At 38.3% G+C, this 18,145-nt stretch overlaps 6 protein-coding genes across 6 annotated transcripts in view; all 6 read right to left on the bottom strand.

The window, feature by feature from the left end:
- Nucleotides 1-489: 489 nt before the first annotated feature.
- On the bottom strand, nt 490-2,108 carry LOC105447846 (odorant receptor 22c-like). The gene is made up of 5 exons (XM_011686080.1): nt 1,333-2,108; nt 1,107-1,206; nt 897-1,007; nt 668-823; nt 490-543 (listed from the first exon to the last, which is right to left on the bottom strand). Exons 1-5 carry the CDS (start codon nt 2,106-2,108, stop codon nt 490-492), a joined length of 1,197 nt encoding a protein of 398 aa, XP_011684382.1.
- Nucleotides 2,109-3,019: 911 nt separating this feature from the next.
- Nucleotides 3,020-4,936, bottom strand: LOC105448037. Its single transcript, XM_011686398.1, has 4 exons — nt 4,164-4,936; nt 3,881-3,950; nt 3,171-3,326; nt 3,020-3,109 (listed from the first exon to the last, which is right to left on the bottom strand). Exons 1-4 carry the CDS (start codon nt 4,934-4,936, stop codon nt 3,056-3,058), a joined length of 1,053 nt encoding a protein of 350 aa, XP_011684700.1. The 3' UTR covers nt 3,020-3,055.
- Nucleotides 4,937-6,856: 1,920 nt separating this feature from the next.
- On the bottom strand, nt 6,857-9,042 carry LOC105448036 (odorant receptor 4-like). Its single transcript, XM_011686397.1, has 3 exons — nt 8,275-9,042; nt 7,589-7,699; nt 6,857-7,124 (listed from the first exon to the last, which is right to left on the bottom strand). Exons 1-3 carry the CDS (start codon nt 9,040-9,042, stop codon nt 6,879-6,881), a joined length of 1,125 nt encoding a protein of 374 aa, XP_011684699.1. The 3' UTR covers nt 6,857-6,878.
- A 1,857-nt stretch (nt 9,043-10,899) lies between these two features.
- Nucleotides 10,900-12,778, bottom strand: LOC105448035 (odorant receptor 4-like). The gene is made up of 5 exons (XM_011686396.1): nt 11,946-12,778; nt 11,610-11,709; nt 11,360-11,470; nt 11,075-11,230; nt 10,900-10,975 (listed from the first exon to the last, which is right to left on the bottom strand). The coding sequence occupies exons 1-5, from the start codon at nt 12,722-12,724 to the stop codon at nt 10,925-10,927; spliced, it is 1,197 nt and encodes a 398-aa protein (XP_011684698.1). The 5' UTR covers nt 12,725-12,778; the 3' UTR covers nt 10,900-10,924.
- A 1,370-nt stretch (nt 12,779-14,148) lies between these two features.
- LOC105448034 (odorant receptor 4-like) lies at nt 14,149-16,073 on the bottom strand. The gene is made up of 5 exons (XM_011686395.1): nt 15,292-16,073; nt 15,028-15,127; nt 14,834-14,944; nt 14,417-14,572; nt 14,149-14,202 (listed from the first exon to the last, which is right to left on the bottom strand). The coding sequence occupies exons 1-5, from the start codon at nt 16,071-16,073 to the stop codon at nt 14,149-14,151; spliced, it is 1,203 nt and encodes a 400-aa protein (XP_011684697.1).
- A 1,271-nt stretch (nt 16,074-17,344) lies between these two features.
- The window catches only part of LOC105447845 (odorant receptor 4-like), a 2,363-nt gene continuing 1,562 nt past the window's right edge, over nt 17,345-18,145 (bottom strand). The window contains exons 4-5 of the mRNA XM_011686079.1: nt 17,714-17,869; nt 17,345-17,498 (exon numbers count right to left, since the gene is read on the bottom strand). Coding sequence (XP_011684381.1) covers nt 17,445-17,498; nt 17,714-17,869 — 210 coding nt within the window. The 3' untranslated portion in view covers nt 17,345-17,444. The remainder of the gene's footprint in view (nt 17,499-17,713; nt 17,870-18,145) is intronic.

The following is an 18,145-nucleotide window of genomic DNA, read 5'->3' as shown; positions in this document are numbered from 1 at the left end:
GGGGTTGGTGAATTTTGCTTGTCAAATTGTCGAATAAATGCAACATTGACGGGTGACGGAGAAAGATCGCCGCGCGACGCGTGATACTATATGATTTTGTAAAATTTACACTCCACGAACCAGAAGGGGTAAGTGTGTGGTTAATACTGCAATTGCCGCACGCAAGAGAAATGTCATGTAAGTAAATGTTACAACTTACGCACGTACGTTACCCTCGCAGTCAAAGAACTCGCTGATACGATTCGTTTGATAAGTTACAAGCGCGACACAATAATATGAGTACAAATTTGTGTGTGTATATATATATATATAGATGTATTTCCGCTTCCAACATGGGAATATAATGATAAAAGAATTCAGATGTTTTATGCTTGCGTTGATTTATGGTTCTAATGGTGCTATTTACATTCAGCTGAAATCCATGAGATTTCAAGCCTGGATTTTCTACATGTGAAATTTAATTTTCCTTCGTCTAACCGAACTGCAGCTTTAAATGCTGGTTGTGCGCAATATATTCAGATACGCCACCGATGTTCGCATGATCTAAAAAATACGTAATTGCGTTTTCATTTGTCGTTTCGAGTGATTAGAAGATCAACTTTGCTTTTTTATCTGTAGCATTAACGGGATGGAAATATATATATATATATATTTGAAGCGCACTTACGGCACCGAAACTATTGAGAGACAGGTCCATGAATTTTCCCGCGGTGATCTTAACGGGAATGCTGGACATCGCGATTATCAAAACGAGACCGCGAGCAGTCCTGTGCGGAATTCGATACCAGTCGAGAGTACAGAAGGTAATGTACATCTTCGTGCTCTATAAATACGATAACGCAATAGATCAGTGAGATTCTTGTCATTCCGATCGAGTAACAATTGTCAATCAATACCTGATCCGTGAGAAGCTCACCGATGAAGCACAGTATGAAGATGTTAAAGATGAATGTTAAAAGAAGTATAGTGTACGTTAACATAGACACCGCGTCGTTGTTTTCCCACTCCTGTGAAACGAGCATCGAAAATGTCTTCTATTAATTCAAAAGATTTCAATAAATTTTATACTTTCTATTTGTATTAAGCTTATTAATTATTTCGCATACCATTATTATGTAATATCCAAGAAGGCACAGGATGAACGTGCACCCGACTACTTCCACCAAACATATATACTGTAAAATTTCTTCTACCTTGCTTAAAAAGCTAGATGCAGACATTAATAATAATAACTTATTCTCAGTGACTTCTTTTTCTTTATGTTTACAATAGCAGCAGTTATACGCGAAATTTTCTCGCTCACGCGACACCATTGGCATATAGTAACGTTACCTCTTAATTCTGATATGCTGCCTCACGACAGCCGCCAATTTCCTGTTGGCGTTCTGATCGGAGAAATACTTGGAGTGCGTGAGATCCTCCATTCTGGTGATGAGAATCTTCAGTTGGCCGCAGGCGTGCAGCACCAGGAGGGCCGCCAGACTGCAGGCTCCGCTGGTCACCGAGTACTGCACGAATCCGGAGAGGAACTGGATCGAGAAGATGATCTCGTAGGCCGGCGTCCTCTGCGGGTCGACGAACACGTAGTAACCGTCGAATCCCATCGGCCGGATCGTCACATTCTGCGGCGTGACGACGACCCCGCGCGTCAGCGGCACGATCGTGCGATACGAGAACCCGCTGCCGTACACGAAGGCCACGCAGAGGATCGCGAGGCTACGCCCGATCCTCGAGTTGCCCGTCATGATCCTGCGGTCCTCCGTCAGGCTCGTCTTGCCCCAGTCCTCCATGATGTGCTCGATGCAGTCCCTGATGCGGTCGCTCCGGTAGATCAACACCGCGTGCTTCAGCACCGCCATCAGGCAGTTGCACATGGGGCCGATCATCTTGAGGCGGCGACGCGCGTTCGACTCCTTGAGGAATATCTTCAGCACGCCCGGCACGAAGATGAAGTAGAGCAGGGCCTGGCAGAGAATCCTGAGTATCTTGGTCTGGACGATTTTCAGAGCGGACGAATCGCCGGACGACGGCCACACGCCGATCAGGTTCAGGACGCCGCGTGTGACGTGCACGGTGCGCCTGATGTCGCGAAGGACATTCACGTGCATGACTCAGGAGGGAGATCCACTTGATCTTGGCGTCACCGGCGAAGGACTGACTCGTATACGCACCGTCGTGAGGCGGAAAATGCGAAGGGCGGTGCGCTTGCGTCTTCGACCGGGAGGGCGGAAGAGGTGAGGGATTGACAGATGCAGCGATTGTTACCCGCAATCTTCTTTTCCCTTTTGTAAATCGCGGGAAAGTTGCGAAAGTTGTTTGCTGGGGACGCGCTCGTGTTCAAGGAAGGGAGCACCGCGACGGGAAGTCTAGCGACTTTAGAGAGAGAGCACGAGACAATAGCGAGAAAAAAAATAGCGAGCACAGCGAAGGAAAACCGCAGATGTTATTGATCTTTTGACGGTACGCTGATCACCACCGTGGTCAATAAAATATTTTATTGTGGAAGATGAAGCAAGAGACACGGTAAATCGAAGGAATATAAACGATTATAAGAGTAACAATATGAAAATTTATTCTAATGCTAATTTTCCTTTCTAATTTTATTAGCAATTATAGACATCATATATTAAATCGGAAGAAATGTCTGATATATTGTCTGTCTCACCATCGCTTTAATTGTTCTTCTTTAGAAGCTAAGATAAACGAATAAAAATTTTGCGATAGATAGCTTTTATGCAAATTCAGATATCTTTGGCGCAAACAGGAAATCAAAGTGATCGAACTATACATAATAATACATCGTTTTATAATGAGATATAATCGTTTTATGAAATATATATTTGAATCGAGGAGATTTATATTTCACAAAATATCGGCTTTTTTCCAGAGTAAGCATTTAAGAAAGAAAAAATTTACGTTACATAATATTTTTTAGTTGAATACTTTTATTTTCATGTTACTTTTATTTTAATGTTTCTACTAAATGACGTTACATATCTACAAAAAAAAAAATACGCAGCCAAATATTTTTGTGTAAGAGAGAGGTGTCGAATTATTACTCCATCACTTTCCGAATAAAATTAAGATACGTCACAGCCGTCTTAACGACCTAGAATGTAATATATATTTTCGTTAATTGTTTTGTGCTCAGTGAACCCCCGGTTACTTACATCACCGAAAGTTCTGATGGAAAGATCGAAGAACTTCCCAGCTCTAAGTTTCGTCGGGACGATCGACATGGCTATGACTAATATCAGTGCTCGTGCTTTTGCATTCGGAAGACGGTACCAAGCCAACGTACACACTGTTAATGCTAATTTCTCTCCCTGGTTTCATTAAGGTATAAAATAAAAATCAGAAGGAGAATCTTCGATATATTTTCCGTCTCACCACTTGTTAAACGTGTTAAACGGTGTCTACAATAAGACTTAACACTTAAGATTTAAGAAAATTGACCAATTACAGTCGATTATTCATCTCATGTGAGAAGAATAATCGATTGTGATTGATCAATTTTTTTAAATCTCAAATCTTAAATCTCATTGTAGACGCCGTTTTATAAGGATTTCATCTACAATTTATGATACGATACCTCTATGGAAAGTTGTTCACCGATAAAACAAAAGATATAAATGTTGAACCCAATTGACGTGAGCAGAATGAGATAGGAGCACATAGATATAACATTTTGATCCTCCCACTCCTACAAGATCGATAATTATATTTATTTTATTTTTCAATTCTTCTTGTATTTTCTGCGAAATAACACATATCTCAAAATCATAATAAAATAGCATTTATTCTTTTAAATTGTGCGAGCTGTTATCACCGCACAATTATTTAGGCGCACCGTGATGATATCGTGTCCCAGGAGACATACAACTATCGTACATCCCATCACTTCTAACAAGCTCGAATATTCCAAAGTGCTCTGCACCAATCGTAAGAAACTATAAAGGGACGCGCACAAATTTTAGAAAATCTTTACCTGCCGTATTGAAAAAAAAAAGAGCTTAGTAATAGAGCGTAAAAGACACAGCGCGTTAACGTGACGTATTAACTTCAACTTCAGCGAAATTCAATCGATTTCACAGATGCTCTTGACCTTTGCGAGATAGATACAGATATAGAAGTGGGATGAGACAGATATGAGCAAGACTTACTTTCGCATCTTAATCTGTTGATCCACGGCCAAGGCCAGCTTTTTGCCCAAATTCTCTTCCTCCGTTTCGTTCATCAGGCTGTCTATCAGCCCCATTAATATTTCCAGCTGCCCGCATATATGCATGACGAAGAGAGCGGCGAGGCTGCAGATCGCCACCGTGATGGTGTACTTGATGAATCCGGAGAAGAACTGTATAGTGAACATGATTTCGTACGCGGGACTGACCTGCCCGTTGAACAGAACGAAGTAACTCGGGCACGGCAGGTACCTGATCGTGACGTTCTGACTGTTGACGGACTTTCCCTTGCTCAGCGGCACGATCGTGCGAAAGTACAAGCCGGACGTGTACATGAATATGCCGCACAGGATGAGCAAACGTCTCGCGGTCCTGGCCTTGTTGATCATGGAGCCGCGAGAGCTCGCGCTCGCGACATTTCGCCAGTCGTCCCTCACGCGCGCCAGGCAGTTTCTCACGTGGTTCTCGCTGAGCACCAGGCTGCTGTACTTGAGGACCGCCAGTATCGTGAACATCACCGACGAGATGAGCTTCAGCCTGACGCGGGTTCGTTTCTCCACGAATATGATGTACAGGACCGTCGGGATCAGCTCGCAACCGAGGAGGAAGTAGCAGCCCGATACCAGTGAGATCCTCCTGAGATTTTTGAGAAACGAGGGCTCCGTCTCCGGCCAAATGCCCAACAGACGGCAAATGACGCGATTCAATCGTACGGTGTACTTTATGTCTTTCTCATAATTTTCATTCGGATACATTTCTGTAACGTGATTGTATCGTCTACTTTTTACAAGCCCGACTTGGTGACGTTATGACTTCTGTACTTTGTAGTAAAGTACAAAACGTGATGCCACGCGCGTAAACCAGACGCGTGTCTCTTCATCACTGATCGCCGCGAGCTACCGTCCAGTCGCAGGTCAGGTCGGTACGTAAATGCGCTTGCGTTCCGAACAATTGTCCAGTACGTCACGAATAGATAATAACGTGCGTTCGGAATTATTGAGTAGAGCTCGAAATGGATGAAGTTTAAAAGTGAAATCTCCGACCGAGGATCGGAGAGGGATTGCTTCCCAGGTAATGTATTTTTATCCGTCAACCTTCCCTAACGGTAACAACTAGGAAAGTTACCATGTGTAACTCCGTTTCTTCCTATCGGAGGCTTAGTATTTCACAATCGTATTTGTCAGAAAAATAATTTCTACGTTACGCAGGATAATAAAATGATAAAGTATGTACGATACATTTTATAGAATTAATCTATATTAATCGATATTTCATACATACTACATGTATCATTGTTTCCCAAAATACTTTTACTAAATGGTTGCCACCTTGTATTAATGTTCCGTCGGCATCATCAATTTTGACCACGCTATTAAAAATCCTTTTGCCAAGAAACGTTCTCTAAAAAAAATTCTGTTGTCTGATTTTTTTATTGAACCGAAGAAAAATCATCGTGTTTTCCTCCTCAAAAAAGGTCATCAGAATTTAAAGCGCTCGCCCAGAGATTATTTTCGTGCGCCGGAAATTCGTCAGAAAAGCCGAAATTTCCGGGCGAAAACCGGAGAGGAGCAATCGTGTTACTGACGCATGTACATGTGTTAAAATTTTGATAATTAAAAGTTAATTATTTTATTAAAATACTGGATTATACTTTACTTTAATTATTAAACTATTAAATTATCTGCAACTGTTTTCATCATTAAAAATATATTATTCTACGTATATTCTTTGTCACTTAATGTCTCAATTCGCGTCATGAATCACGACTGATCGAAGAACAGTTGACTGCGAAGTAAACTCACAACCAGAGCTTTTATGCGATTGCACGCGTTAAGAATTTAAACTCTGTTGCGTGGAGGGCAGAGACTACAGCGGCAAAGTTGCTTGCCGAGAGGGACGATTTTCTAAGGAAAGTATTCTTATCCATTCGCGTTGGCCTTTGTAGCAAAACTAGGAGAAAACAAGCATGTTTGTCTTCATGCCTTCCGTATATCGTGACTTGCGATTGAAGCATCATGCCTATTAGGAAGCAATAGTTTTGATTGTCGTATGTTGAATGTTCCGGTTTGTATATACGAGCTAATATCAATTGCTATTTTTTTTATAATCTGATGAAAAAAGTAAATAGATATGCTATTTATATTCTTAGTACAAATAAAAGAATTAATGTATGCATTAAATGATATAAATTATTTAATGAAACATATTCAAATATATATATATTTAAATAACGTTTTGTATTACATTTACACTGCAATATATGAATTTATATTTGACTCATATAAATGACTAATTTACACAATACAATACGATGGTTATATCGAGCCATTGCTGACGTTATAATTTCAATTATTACAATTTAAATATTTATTCGATTACATTTCGGAGCATATTAAAATATGCTCCAGCTGTTTTCACGACCTAAAACACGTTCAATTATTTTCTACTCTGATTTGTTCTCAATAAACCATATTTACCGCGATTGCATATAATCAACATAGTAATTTAGTAAAATTGACATGTATATAAATGACACGATACTCATTTCATAAAAAAGATTCTAGTTAAAAATCATTGACATATATAAATGACATGATATTCAGTTTATAAAAAAAGATTCTAGCTAAAAATCATCCATCAATCGATTATTTATGGATATAAAACACTGATATTAATATGATTATAACTTTGCTACAATTAACGATAAGACGAACAGCTATGAAAAGCTTCAATATATTTAGACAGTCTTTCGTAGAAACGAATAATTAATTTCGTAGTTAATTTACTTACATCGCCAAACGTTTTGAGCGAGAGATCGGCGAACTTTCCAGAGATCTTGGTCGGCGCGTTGGACATAATTATCAGCAATACGACGCTACGCGCCTTTCTGTTCGGAAGACGATACCACTCGAGCTCGCAGGATGTAGTGGCTACCTTTTCCGCCTGTCGTTGGATTTCATCATCACGTAGCAATAGCCACAAAATTTTCTTATCAAATTTTCGTTCGCTATTTCAAGAGGACATTGCAACACGGTTCCCTGCGCTTCTTTCACGATTATATTCATAAAGCTATTTATTAAACTTATTTCAGCAAGCAGCAGTAACTCTTACAGGATTTGCGTAAAATTGAGTGCAACTTTAATTGCAAATAATTTAAAAACAGAAAATGACTCAATTGGTCAAAAGATTTGTTTGAAATTATATGTATATTAAATCTAATTGGATTGTATAAACATTTTTGCGCTCATATTTTGCGAAACTTTTATGCTCCTTTTTGTTCCATTAATTTACAGATAAATTATTTTTATTATGGAACATATTGTATTGTTATTGCTGACTTCTTTAATGTTATTATTTGTGTTATAAAAATCGAAAACGTTAATATCCGTGAAATTTATTTCACTTACCTGGGTGGTAAGCTGTTCACCGGTATAGCAAAATAGAAATATGTGGAGTGTCACATTTACAATGCTTACCATATACATACATAAAGCTGTTACATTCCTACTTTGCCAGTCCTATAAATATAAATGCTTTATGTAATTACATTATTATTGAATTATTATCTGTAAAATCTGAAATGACTATATTTATTAACGAAACATATTATGAGAACTTCAAATTCGAGTTTAAATAAAAATTCTAAATCACGAATAATTAACGAATTTTTGTTCTTTTCTATGTTTATTTTAATATGCCAAAGAAATATTTAACTTATTTATTAAAATCAATTAGCCAACTTACGAACCACTAACATAAAATACACTAAAAGGCAGATAGTTATCGTGTTCACCAAAATTTCCAGGAGATATATTTCGTGCAATGTATGCTGCACCAATCGTAAAAAACTGAAATACAATTATGCGTTGATGATAAATTAACACCACTTGAACTAGCAGATAAAAAAGAGTAAATGCCAATAATGTGAGAGAATGGAAAATTAGTAATTTCTATCTAATCAATAAATACTGTAAGAATTAATATTATCATATTGTTTATTATTATTAATAAACAGTCATTTAATTAATATGAGTGGCTAAACTGTGAGCATGAATAACGCTCGCAAGTTGCGGACTTACTTGCGCACTCTTACTTGATGCTCGACTACCTCGGCTAGCTTCTTATTCATTTCGCGCTCCTCTTGCCACTGCTTCTCCACGAGCCCTCTCAACAGGCCGATCAGGATTTTCAATTGGCCGCATGCGTGCACCACGAAAATCGCCGTGAGGCCGCATGCACTCGTCACGATCGAAACTGTAACGAATCCCGTTAGTAACTGGATTATAAAGAGCGTCTCGTAAATGGGGCTGATTTGCACGTCGAGGGAAAAGTAGTAACCCGGACAGGATAGGCGTCGTAGCGTGGTGTTCTCGTCGATGACGATCTTTCCCTGGGACAACGGCAGAATCGTTCGGAAGGTGACGGCTCCGGTGTACATGAACAGTCCGCAGATCGTGACCAGGCGCTTGCCCAGCCTCGCGGATTTCAGCATGATGTTCCGCGCGTCCACGCTGAGAACGTTCTCCCAGTCCTCCTCGACGTGCCTCAAGCACCGCCTGAGCCGATCGTAGCGCAATATGAAGATGCTGTACTGACTGGCGGACATGACGTCGTAGATGAGAACGGGGATCGTCTGCAGCCGAAGACGCGCCGTTTCCGCCACCAGCCAGTAGAGGAAACCGGGTATGAGGTCGCAGGAGAGGAGAGCGTAGGATATGCAGATCAGCAAGACATTGTGCGCCCTCGAGCATACGGAGCTTCGTCTACTGAGGGAGGGCCAAGCGCCGATCACGCTTAAAATGTAGCGAGTTGGTCGCGTGACGTACAAAATGTCGTTCCGATGATGCTCATTTCGCGGCATTTCAGCTTGGTTGGACCCTTCGACGAGTGTTCTCTGCCACGCGTGACACGTGCACCTGATGCGAAACCTGAACGCGAACTGAATCGCCACAGCCGGTCGTCGAAGGGTCGAGAGGCTGACCGCGAAGTCGACTCGTACGCTCGCGCATGTGCTCGCGCATTTCAAAGATTCAAAACGTCGCGTCGCGTGAGAAGAGAGAACAAAAGCAGAAGAAAGTTTGTAAACGGAGTCGCTCGCCGAGGGCGAGATTGCTTTCCATGAAAAGTATTCTTATCCGCTTACGTGTACGTTGACTTTTGCGGCGATCAGGAACGTCATTGTATTTAACTTTCTTTCTTTCTGTATTCTAACTTACAAGCATGATGTTGACCGTGAAGCTAACAGTTTTTGATTACATTCTACGAGGGCTCCTCTGTTCGCTTAACTATTGTAGACGCGCGTGTACAAGATCAACGATGCAGCAAGGTCGCTTTAATATAAGGCGAGTTAAACTATCAAATTACGTATTTTGCAAGGTATCTTATTTTGTTTCAGAAGACACATTATTAGATATTTCGTAGATAAATATATTGTAATATTTGTGAGAAATTTATAATTCTACGCAGCACATCTCCGCGCGCGATTCACTTTATTATCTAGTTATACTTACTACACTTTCTATAATACGTGAATGCTTAACAAGTTGCATTTTTCTCTCGATAATCATCATCATTGCTTAATCGGTAACCGTGCGAAGTGTATTGAAGTTGAAAACCGTTGATTTGATCACCTGAAATAATGAATAAGTATTTCTTATTATAGAATTCTTCTTTTCCTCGACATAGAGAATAATGTGTACACCATACGGAATCAATCATGTTTCAAACGTTTCAGTGTTTCCTACAGAAATGTATATTTCGCTTACGTCGCCGAACGTCTTTAAGGAAAGAATAATCAATTTCCCTGCCGTAATCTTCAACGGAATATATGATACAATTACTATCAGCACCACGTCACGTGTTCTCTTCGCTGAAAGACGATACCATTCTAACATATTTATTCTCCAAGCTATTTGGTCTGCCTATCGTAATAAATGTGACACGAAATCGCTTTTACTTATATGTAAGATTTCATTTCTACACATTCAAAATTGCGAGATGGGAACGACAAAACATCAATACAATTGAAGGTTGAAATCGATTGTCGCATGCATGCACGAAAACCGCTATACGCACACGTGCGCTCCTTGAGTATATTTCACATTGCGATGGCACGGCAATGGCAAGAAGAAACTTTGAAATGATCGCTGCGTGTGCTGCAGCCTTCCTGTTTGGAACTTGAACTTGAAAGGGGTTGACTTTTTAAAAGACGAGAAATTGTAAAAAGGAGATTAACGTTTGAGACAAACCTTGCATACCGAGCGTGTTTCTCGGCAAATTTTATTTTCTACGTAGCAAAAAGTTAGCGTGAAGTACCGCTTGCAAGTAATATTGTAAGTAATGAAATAACTTTTTTTTTTACTTATTAATTATAATGATAAAATTAATAACGCTAATTTATTTTATCTGAATATTTTTATCATTTTATATGCACATTTGGAAATTGAATAAAAAATAAATCTAACAATAAGTCAAGAATCATACAATGAGGTGTGAATATGACTACGAACATTGTAAATATAAATATGTAAATGTATTCATTTGGAACGAAGATATTTGAAAAAGGAAAGCACTCATTTTATGTTACTACTATTTTATATTACTTCTATTTTACAGATATTTACTATTTCATTACTATCTATATAATTAACTATCTACTATCTATATAATTAACTATTTTATGTTACTTCTATTTTACAGATATTTACTATTTTATTACTATCTATATAATTAACGTTTAAAATTTATTCAATTGATCGAAGAAGATTTAAATACGTCACGGCCATTTTAACAATCTAAAAAATAAATGCATATCTTTATTAATCGCCCGCAGAATTTTTCACGATATTAGCTTTATTGTTAAGTAAATTTAGAACAGCCGCAGTGTCACTTACGTTGCCAAACGTTCTGAGGCAAAGTTCAATGAAATTTCCTGCTTTAAGTTTTAATGGAGTATCGGAAATGCTTATAAGTAAAATCAATTCTCGTGCTTTTGCGTCCGGAAGACGGTGCCATTCCAAAGTGCATGCTGTCAACGCTATTTTCTCTCCCTAATTTTTAATTACAAACGTCAGTAGTGCGAACGAAAAAAATTACATTCGCGCTTCGTTATTTGCTAAATAGATATTTTACAATTACTGTCCGTCTCCCACGGTGGAAAACGATTTGATAACACATACCTGCTCGACGATTTGCTCGCCCATGTAGCAATAGATAAATATGTTGAAAAGGAACATTGCTAGGCTAATGAAATATGTCAACAAACGAACAATATTATGATTTTCCCATTCCTGTAAATTGAATAGTCTTATTAATTTTTTTATAAAACATGATATGAAAACGTAAAAAATCGCATTTTATCACGTTTATCTGAACTTAATAATTTCTTTATCCATTAAAATTCATTGCCACGTAAATATTTCTGCGCACCGCGATAGCGTAATATCCCGCGAAGCATATCATTATGGTCGATCCCAGGACTTCTATTAAATTCGGATACTGAGTGACACTCTGCACCAATTGTAAGAAACTAAAATGTATAATAACGGCGAGAAAACCGTGAAAATTGTTTTCTAACAAAAATCGCTATAGTTGCTAATCCCATGTATCTTTGATAATTGATGACACGTTACCCATTTTGCGTAGAATGTACTATCGCGTATTAGGCTCTGACATAGAGTCTCTATATACGAATTAGTTTAAAGTTTTAGAATTACATTTTAAGGAATCAGCGAGGAGTCATGTCGTATGTAAGGAGAGACTCACTTTCTTATTCTGATTTGATGCTCCACGACAGTGGCCAACCTCTTGTTCAACCTCTCCGGTCGATTCTCGTTCACGAAATCGTTTATCAGCGTCACGAGCGCGTCCGCCTGCGCGCAATAGTGCATCGCGCAAAGGGTCACGAAGCCGAAGGTCGCCACCGTAATCGTGTACTTGACGAATCCCGAGAGGAATTGCACGAAGAACACGATTTCGTAGACCGGGCTACGCTGCACGTCGAGCACAACGAGATAGGACACGCACGGCAGCGGTCGGATCGTGACATTTTGAGGAGTGACGACCTTCCCCGTCGACAGCGGCATGATTATGCGGAAACTCATGCCGGTCAGGTACACGAATAAGGCGCACATCGCAAGCAGACGTTTGCCGATTCTCACTTTGTCGAGCATCGAGACGCGATCGCTCGGATTCACGACGTTCCGCCAGTCCTCGTCGACGAGTATCAGGCAGCTTCGCACTTGGCTCTTGTAGAACAGCACGTAGACGTACTTGACGAGCTCCACCGCCGTGAAGATCGCGTTGCCCACGACCCGCAGCCTCAAACGCGCGTCCGTCAGCACCATGAACACGTAGAGCATGGTCGGAATCAGCTCGGAGAGCAGAGACACGAAGCACGCGAGGACCAGCGCGACCGTCTCCATCGACTTCAGGAGAGGGGAATTCGCGCGCGCGAACGGCCACATGCCGATTATGCGAAAGAAGAAGCGATTCATCGCGAAAGCGTTCTCTATGTCGCGCTCGTAATACTTGTTGGCGAACATCTCGAGTGGCGGATTGACTCTATACGCAATTTCTTACGCGGACTCCTCCAACTTCATAGCACGATACCGTGTAGCGCGGATCATATACGTTTTGCAATGCGCGATAGTACAGAGGCAGACGAGACGAGTCTGTCCGCCACCACGAACTCATATCCTTCGCTGGGCACAGCATTGAAACATGATTCATGTGTGCGCCTGCGTGTCAAGGGGACTGCCCGAGCCACGTCAAGCGGATGGTTAATGTATGGATAATGTACAGAAACTTTCCAAGGGGTTACACGAAGATCTATTTACGATTTTCAAAGGGGTTGCGTGCAGATCTATTTACAGATTTTTTTTCCTCCATGATAAGGAACAGAAAGTTCTTCTTACTGGCAGCTATACGAAAGGGTTAACGTCCTGCAAAGGAAACTTACTGATAATGACAGTGTAAGCAAAACACATGTCTTTTGACTTGACAGAGTATCCGGAGAAGTCACTGCACTTATCACGCGACTATATCTCAAACAGTATTTTTTGCTGCTTTTATCATCATAATCATTTTCTTGATTAAAATGTGCAATGTGCATTTAGATGGTAATCTTTACAGTGCTGTGAAATATTAGCTGATCGCGTACCACTGCGATCGCTTCGGAGATTTTAATGCTGCGTACGGTGGAGTTCCAAGTGTAATAATAGTTTTGAAGCAAAACAAAGTTATTTTTTTTATACAGCTCACTTCTATTATTTATGAAACATATCATTTCTATTATATAATAATTAAAATGCTGCTTGATATACGAAAAAGGAAAATTAAGCAATTAATCATATAAGGATTTATTTAAATAAACATCATGTCATACGTATCGTATCTACTACGTAAAATTTCTGTTTTCTTTCCATGATCATCACGCACAATGATGTTACTGATACGATGTGTAGTTAGATTGTTAGTTTAGATTGTAGTTTCGAAGATCGTATGTTGACTGACGACTGAGTAATAGCTCCAGTTATGTCATGCGATACTTCGATCTGCTTACGAGTTACATACAGAAAACAACGGGCTTTAATCCTATATAAAGCGCCCTTAGTTTTGTATATATCTGATTAATAAATTATATTTTCGGTCATTTGTTAATATTTATATTTCTCCTCTTATTCATCTTCAATGAAAGAAATATGGTATATATAAATTTATAAAAAGATAAAGTAGAGTAATTAGATAATTTAATTTATTATCAAACTGCTTTCTACGAAAACATAAAGCGAAAACATAAAGTAAAAACATATAGCTCTGCCATATGGAGAAACAAAAAGTTCTTACGCGATATTCTCTATCTATATTATATTATACTTTTGTATTTGACACATCTATATCATAAACAATATTACCGTATTCATAGTTATAGCTTCGACGAAAAGAAAAAGATATAAATCAGAAATATTTAGCCTGCGATCTTTAAAAGCATATTAAAGTATGTGAAAGCTGTCTTTACAATCTGAAAAATAAGAGCATAATGTTCTGTAGTTATTTCTATACTTATTAATTCGTCGTGATTTTTTCAACTATCGCGATAAGCTGATTGAGAAATGTTGCATCTGATTCCATTATGCTGATAATAATAATTAATTAATAACGTATTATAATTGTAGTGTGTAATTGTTGCTGATTACTGTAAAACTGAGCGAATACTTTCGAATGTGTGTGCTTACATCGCCGTACGTCCTCAGTGATAAATCCACGATTTTCCCAGCGGTGATCTTGGCGGGTAAGTTCGATATGATTATTACTAACACAATCGCACGCGCATTTTTATCCAGAAGACGATACCACTCGAGCACGCAAGACGTTTTAGCTACTTCGTCTGCCTGTTATTAACATTTTTAAGTATGTGTAATAAAATTTTTGCATATTTAAGCATCGTTTAAAAAAACATTATACAAATATTGCCAATTCTTTCTCAAATATTGTCTTGTATATAAGTTAATGAATATAATATCTATTACATATTGTCTATATTATATATAAATATGAATACTATTAATATTAATATATATTTCACGTATAATTATTGCTGTTGATATATCATATCATTATATAATTTTCGCGAGAAAAAGGCAACAACATACCTGAACGGTAAGTTGCTCACCAGTATAACAAAACATAAACATGTCCACCATCATACACATAAGTACAGAAAAGTAGGAGAATATAGCTAGTGAATTGCTATTCTCCCATTCCTACAAATACCACATTATTGCAAAGGAAGTATTTTTTTTCCTTTTGCTTTAATACATTGAAACTCTTGAACAAAATTACGAACCTTTATAATAAGATATCCTAGAATGCAGACATTCGCTGTGCACCCCAACAATTCTATTACACACACTTGTTGTACAGTATTTTCTACCAATTGTAAAAAACTGCCGACACCGAATCAATAAATTTAGGAAATGAGAAAACAAAATTATCTCCACTCTGCATGTATATGATTTTAATCGATTAACGAGCAATCAATTACGATTAACGTCGAGTCACACTTGATGCACGTGGTCTTAATAAAGAAATAAAACTCTCAAACTCTTACCTTCTTATTCTTATTTGATGTTCAACCAATCGTGCCAGCTTCATGTCCACTTCCCAGTTTTCTTGCCATTGCTCCTCAACAAGATTTCTCATCAAATTCATTAGGATTGTCATTTGGCCGCAGGCGTGCATTACGCAGATGGCCGTGAGACCGCATGAACCTGTCGTTATCAAGAAAGTGACCATTCCGGACAATACTTGTATTGCGAAGATCAGCTCGTAAGCTGGGCTGATTTGTACGTCGAAGATATAGAAGTAAGCCGAGCAAGGCAGAGGTCGGATCGTGATGTTCTCCGCGGTGACGATTTTTCCCTTGGCAAACGGCAAGATCAAACGAAAGGAGACCACGCTGCTGTACGTGAAAACCGCGCAAAGTGTGACCAGACGTATGCCGATCTTCGCGAACTCGATCATCGTGTCCCGCGCCTTCGCACTGGTAACGAACCTGTAATCCTCCTCGATGTGCTTCAAGCAGCGTCTGATGTCCTTCTCGTGTAACATCAGATTGCCATATTTACCACAAGTGACGATGCCGAAGACAAGCAGAGGCATCGTTCGGACTCTGAGGCGTGCCCCCTTCTCAATCAACCAGTACATGGCACCGGAAATCAGGACGCAGTAGAGAAGAATGTTGCAGATCGTGAAAAGGAAGTACTTCCAAACTTTTTCGCCGGTGGTTCTTCTCCTGTCGTAAGGCGGCCAGACCCCGAGTAAGATTAGAACGTTTCGCGTGAGTTTTGTAATGTAAATCATGTCATCCTTGTAATACTTGTTTCCCAACATTCTTTTTGCGATCTGGCATGAAGTCTTCACGAAAACTGGATGACGACTGATCGCTGCAAATAAAAACTGTCAATAAAGTAAATTCGTGGCAGGGTTTGCGCTTGCGCGCATTAAAGATTAAGGATGGTGGAAGGAGAGGGATCGAAAGCAGGAAAGTTTCGAAGTCAACTTGCTCACCGAGGGTTCAGATTGCTTTCCCAGAAACGAGCTTCCATTTGTTAACATGTGCATTTTTTCCAAACAACCAAGAGCAGTCGATATGATTGAACTTTCCTTCCTGTATTAAAACTGACAATTGCACCCGTTGGACGTTGACCGCCAGCAAGTTTTATTTACATAGTACGGTAATAATTCGATCTGCTTTGAAATCAATACAACAAGTCTGACAACAAGTATGATGTTTCCGATGTGATGACAACGTCAGTGAATTTAATAAAGTTACAGGATAATGTTTAAACGCATGCCGTGCTAACGTTCTGGAGATTTTAATGCTGGATAAAATAGCTTTTAAAGTAAAGGTTTCGAAGCAAAATGGACTATTGTATAACTTATTCCTGTCATATAAATTTGAAATTCTACTTGATTTTTTAGGTACAGAAAAATTATATCAATTTTATAAAAATATATTTAAATTAATATCGAATTATATTTTATATATAACGTTTTTGTTCTTTCTTATGTCACGATGTGACATTACCGATATAATGTATAGCTCAGGCTGTAGTTTTGCAGAACGAACGTTGACTGAGAATTGATGTATAATAATTTGAGTTATATCATGCGCTACTTCGATCTGCTCACATTTTATAATCGCATACAGAAGATAACGAATCTATAAAGCAGCATTGGTTTTGTGTATTATATATGCAATTGGTAAATATGAAATTATATTTATGCATGTGGTTATCCCTTAATTTTTGCTCGGTGCTTTTATTCATCTTGTAATAAAGTAGAGATACGGTTTATTTAAATTTACACCCAGGATGAAATAGTAATTATACAATTTAATTACTAATCGAATCTGCTTTCTTTGAAAATTTAACGTATTTTTGCCGTACTGAGAAAAAAAAGGACGAGAATCAAGAAGGCCTGATTTTGGCCCCCCCATGAAATTTTCATGCGTCTTGTGAAAATGTATCTCTCAAAATAGTTTATGCTTAAAGCAATTAGATAATTAAATTTATTATTGCTTTCTATGAAAACATAAAATGTACAGTTCTGCCAGACAGAGAAACAAAAATTTCTTAAGGGCTATTCTCTATACATATATACATTGTACTAAGCTTTTGCATTTGTCACATCATAAACGATATTATCATATGATGCGTTCGACGAGATTCGACGAGAAGAAAAAATAAAAATCAGAAATATTTAGCCTGTTAATTTTAAAAGCATATTGAAGTATGTCACAGCTGTCTTTATAATCTGAAAAATAAGAGCATAATATTCTGTAGTTATTTCTATACTTATTACTTCGTCGTGGTTTTATTGAACTAGCGCGATAGACTGATTGAGAAATGTTGCATTGGATTCCATTATGATAATAATAATTATTATTAAATATCACATTTTAATTGTAGTGTGTAATTGTTGCTGATTCCTGTAAAACTGAGCGAATACTTTCGAACGAATGTGCTTACATCGCCGTATGTCTTCAGTGATAAATCCACGATTTTCCCAGCGGTGACCTTAGTAGGTAAGTTTGATATGATCACCACTAGCACAATCGCACGCGCCTTTTTATCAAGAAGACGATACCACTCGAGCACGCAAGACATTCTAGCTACTTTCTCTGCCTGTTATTAACATTTCCAAATACGTGTAATAAAATTTTTTCAAATTTAAGCATTAAGCATTAAGCGTTTAAAATACATTACACAAATATTTCCAATTTGTTTCAAGTAATGTCTTGTGTATAAGGTATAACAAATATTATCTACTATAATATATATGTATATAAATAATTAAATAAATATATATATATATATATGTTTAATGTATATTAACTCATAATTGTTTATATTAATTTATTATATATCTTACTTTGTATTTCTTACATACTTATAGAAAAA

Source organism: Wasmannia auropunctata, unplaced genomic scaffold (assembly GCF_000956235.1).
Source record: "Wasmannia auropunctata unplaced genomic scaffold, wasmannia.A_1.0 LD336090.1, whole genome shotgun sequence".
NCBI classification, from domain to species: domain Eukaryota; kingdom Metazoa; phylum Arthropoda; class Insecta; order Hymenoptera; family Formicidae; genus Wasmannia; species Wasmannia auropunctata.
The sequence above is the reverse complement of the archived record's forward strand: the minus strand, read 5'-3'. Positions and strand labels throughout refer to the sequence as shown.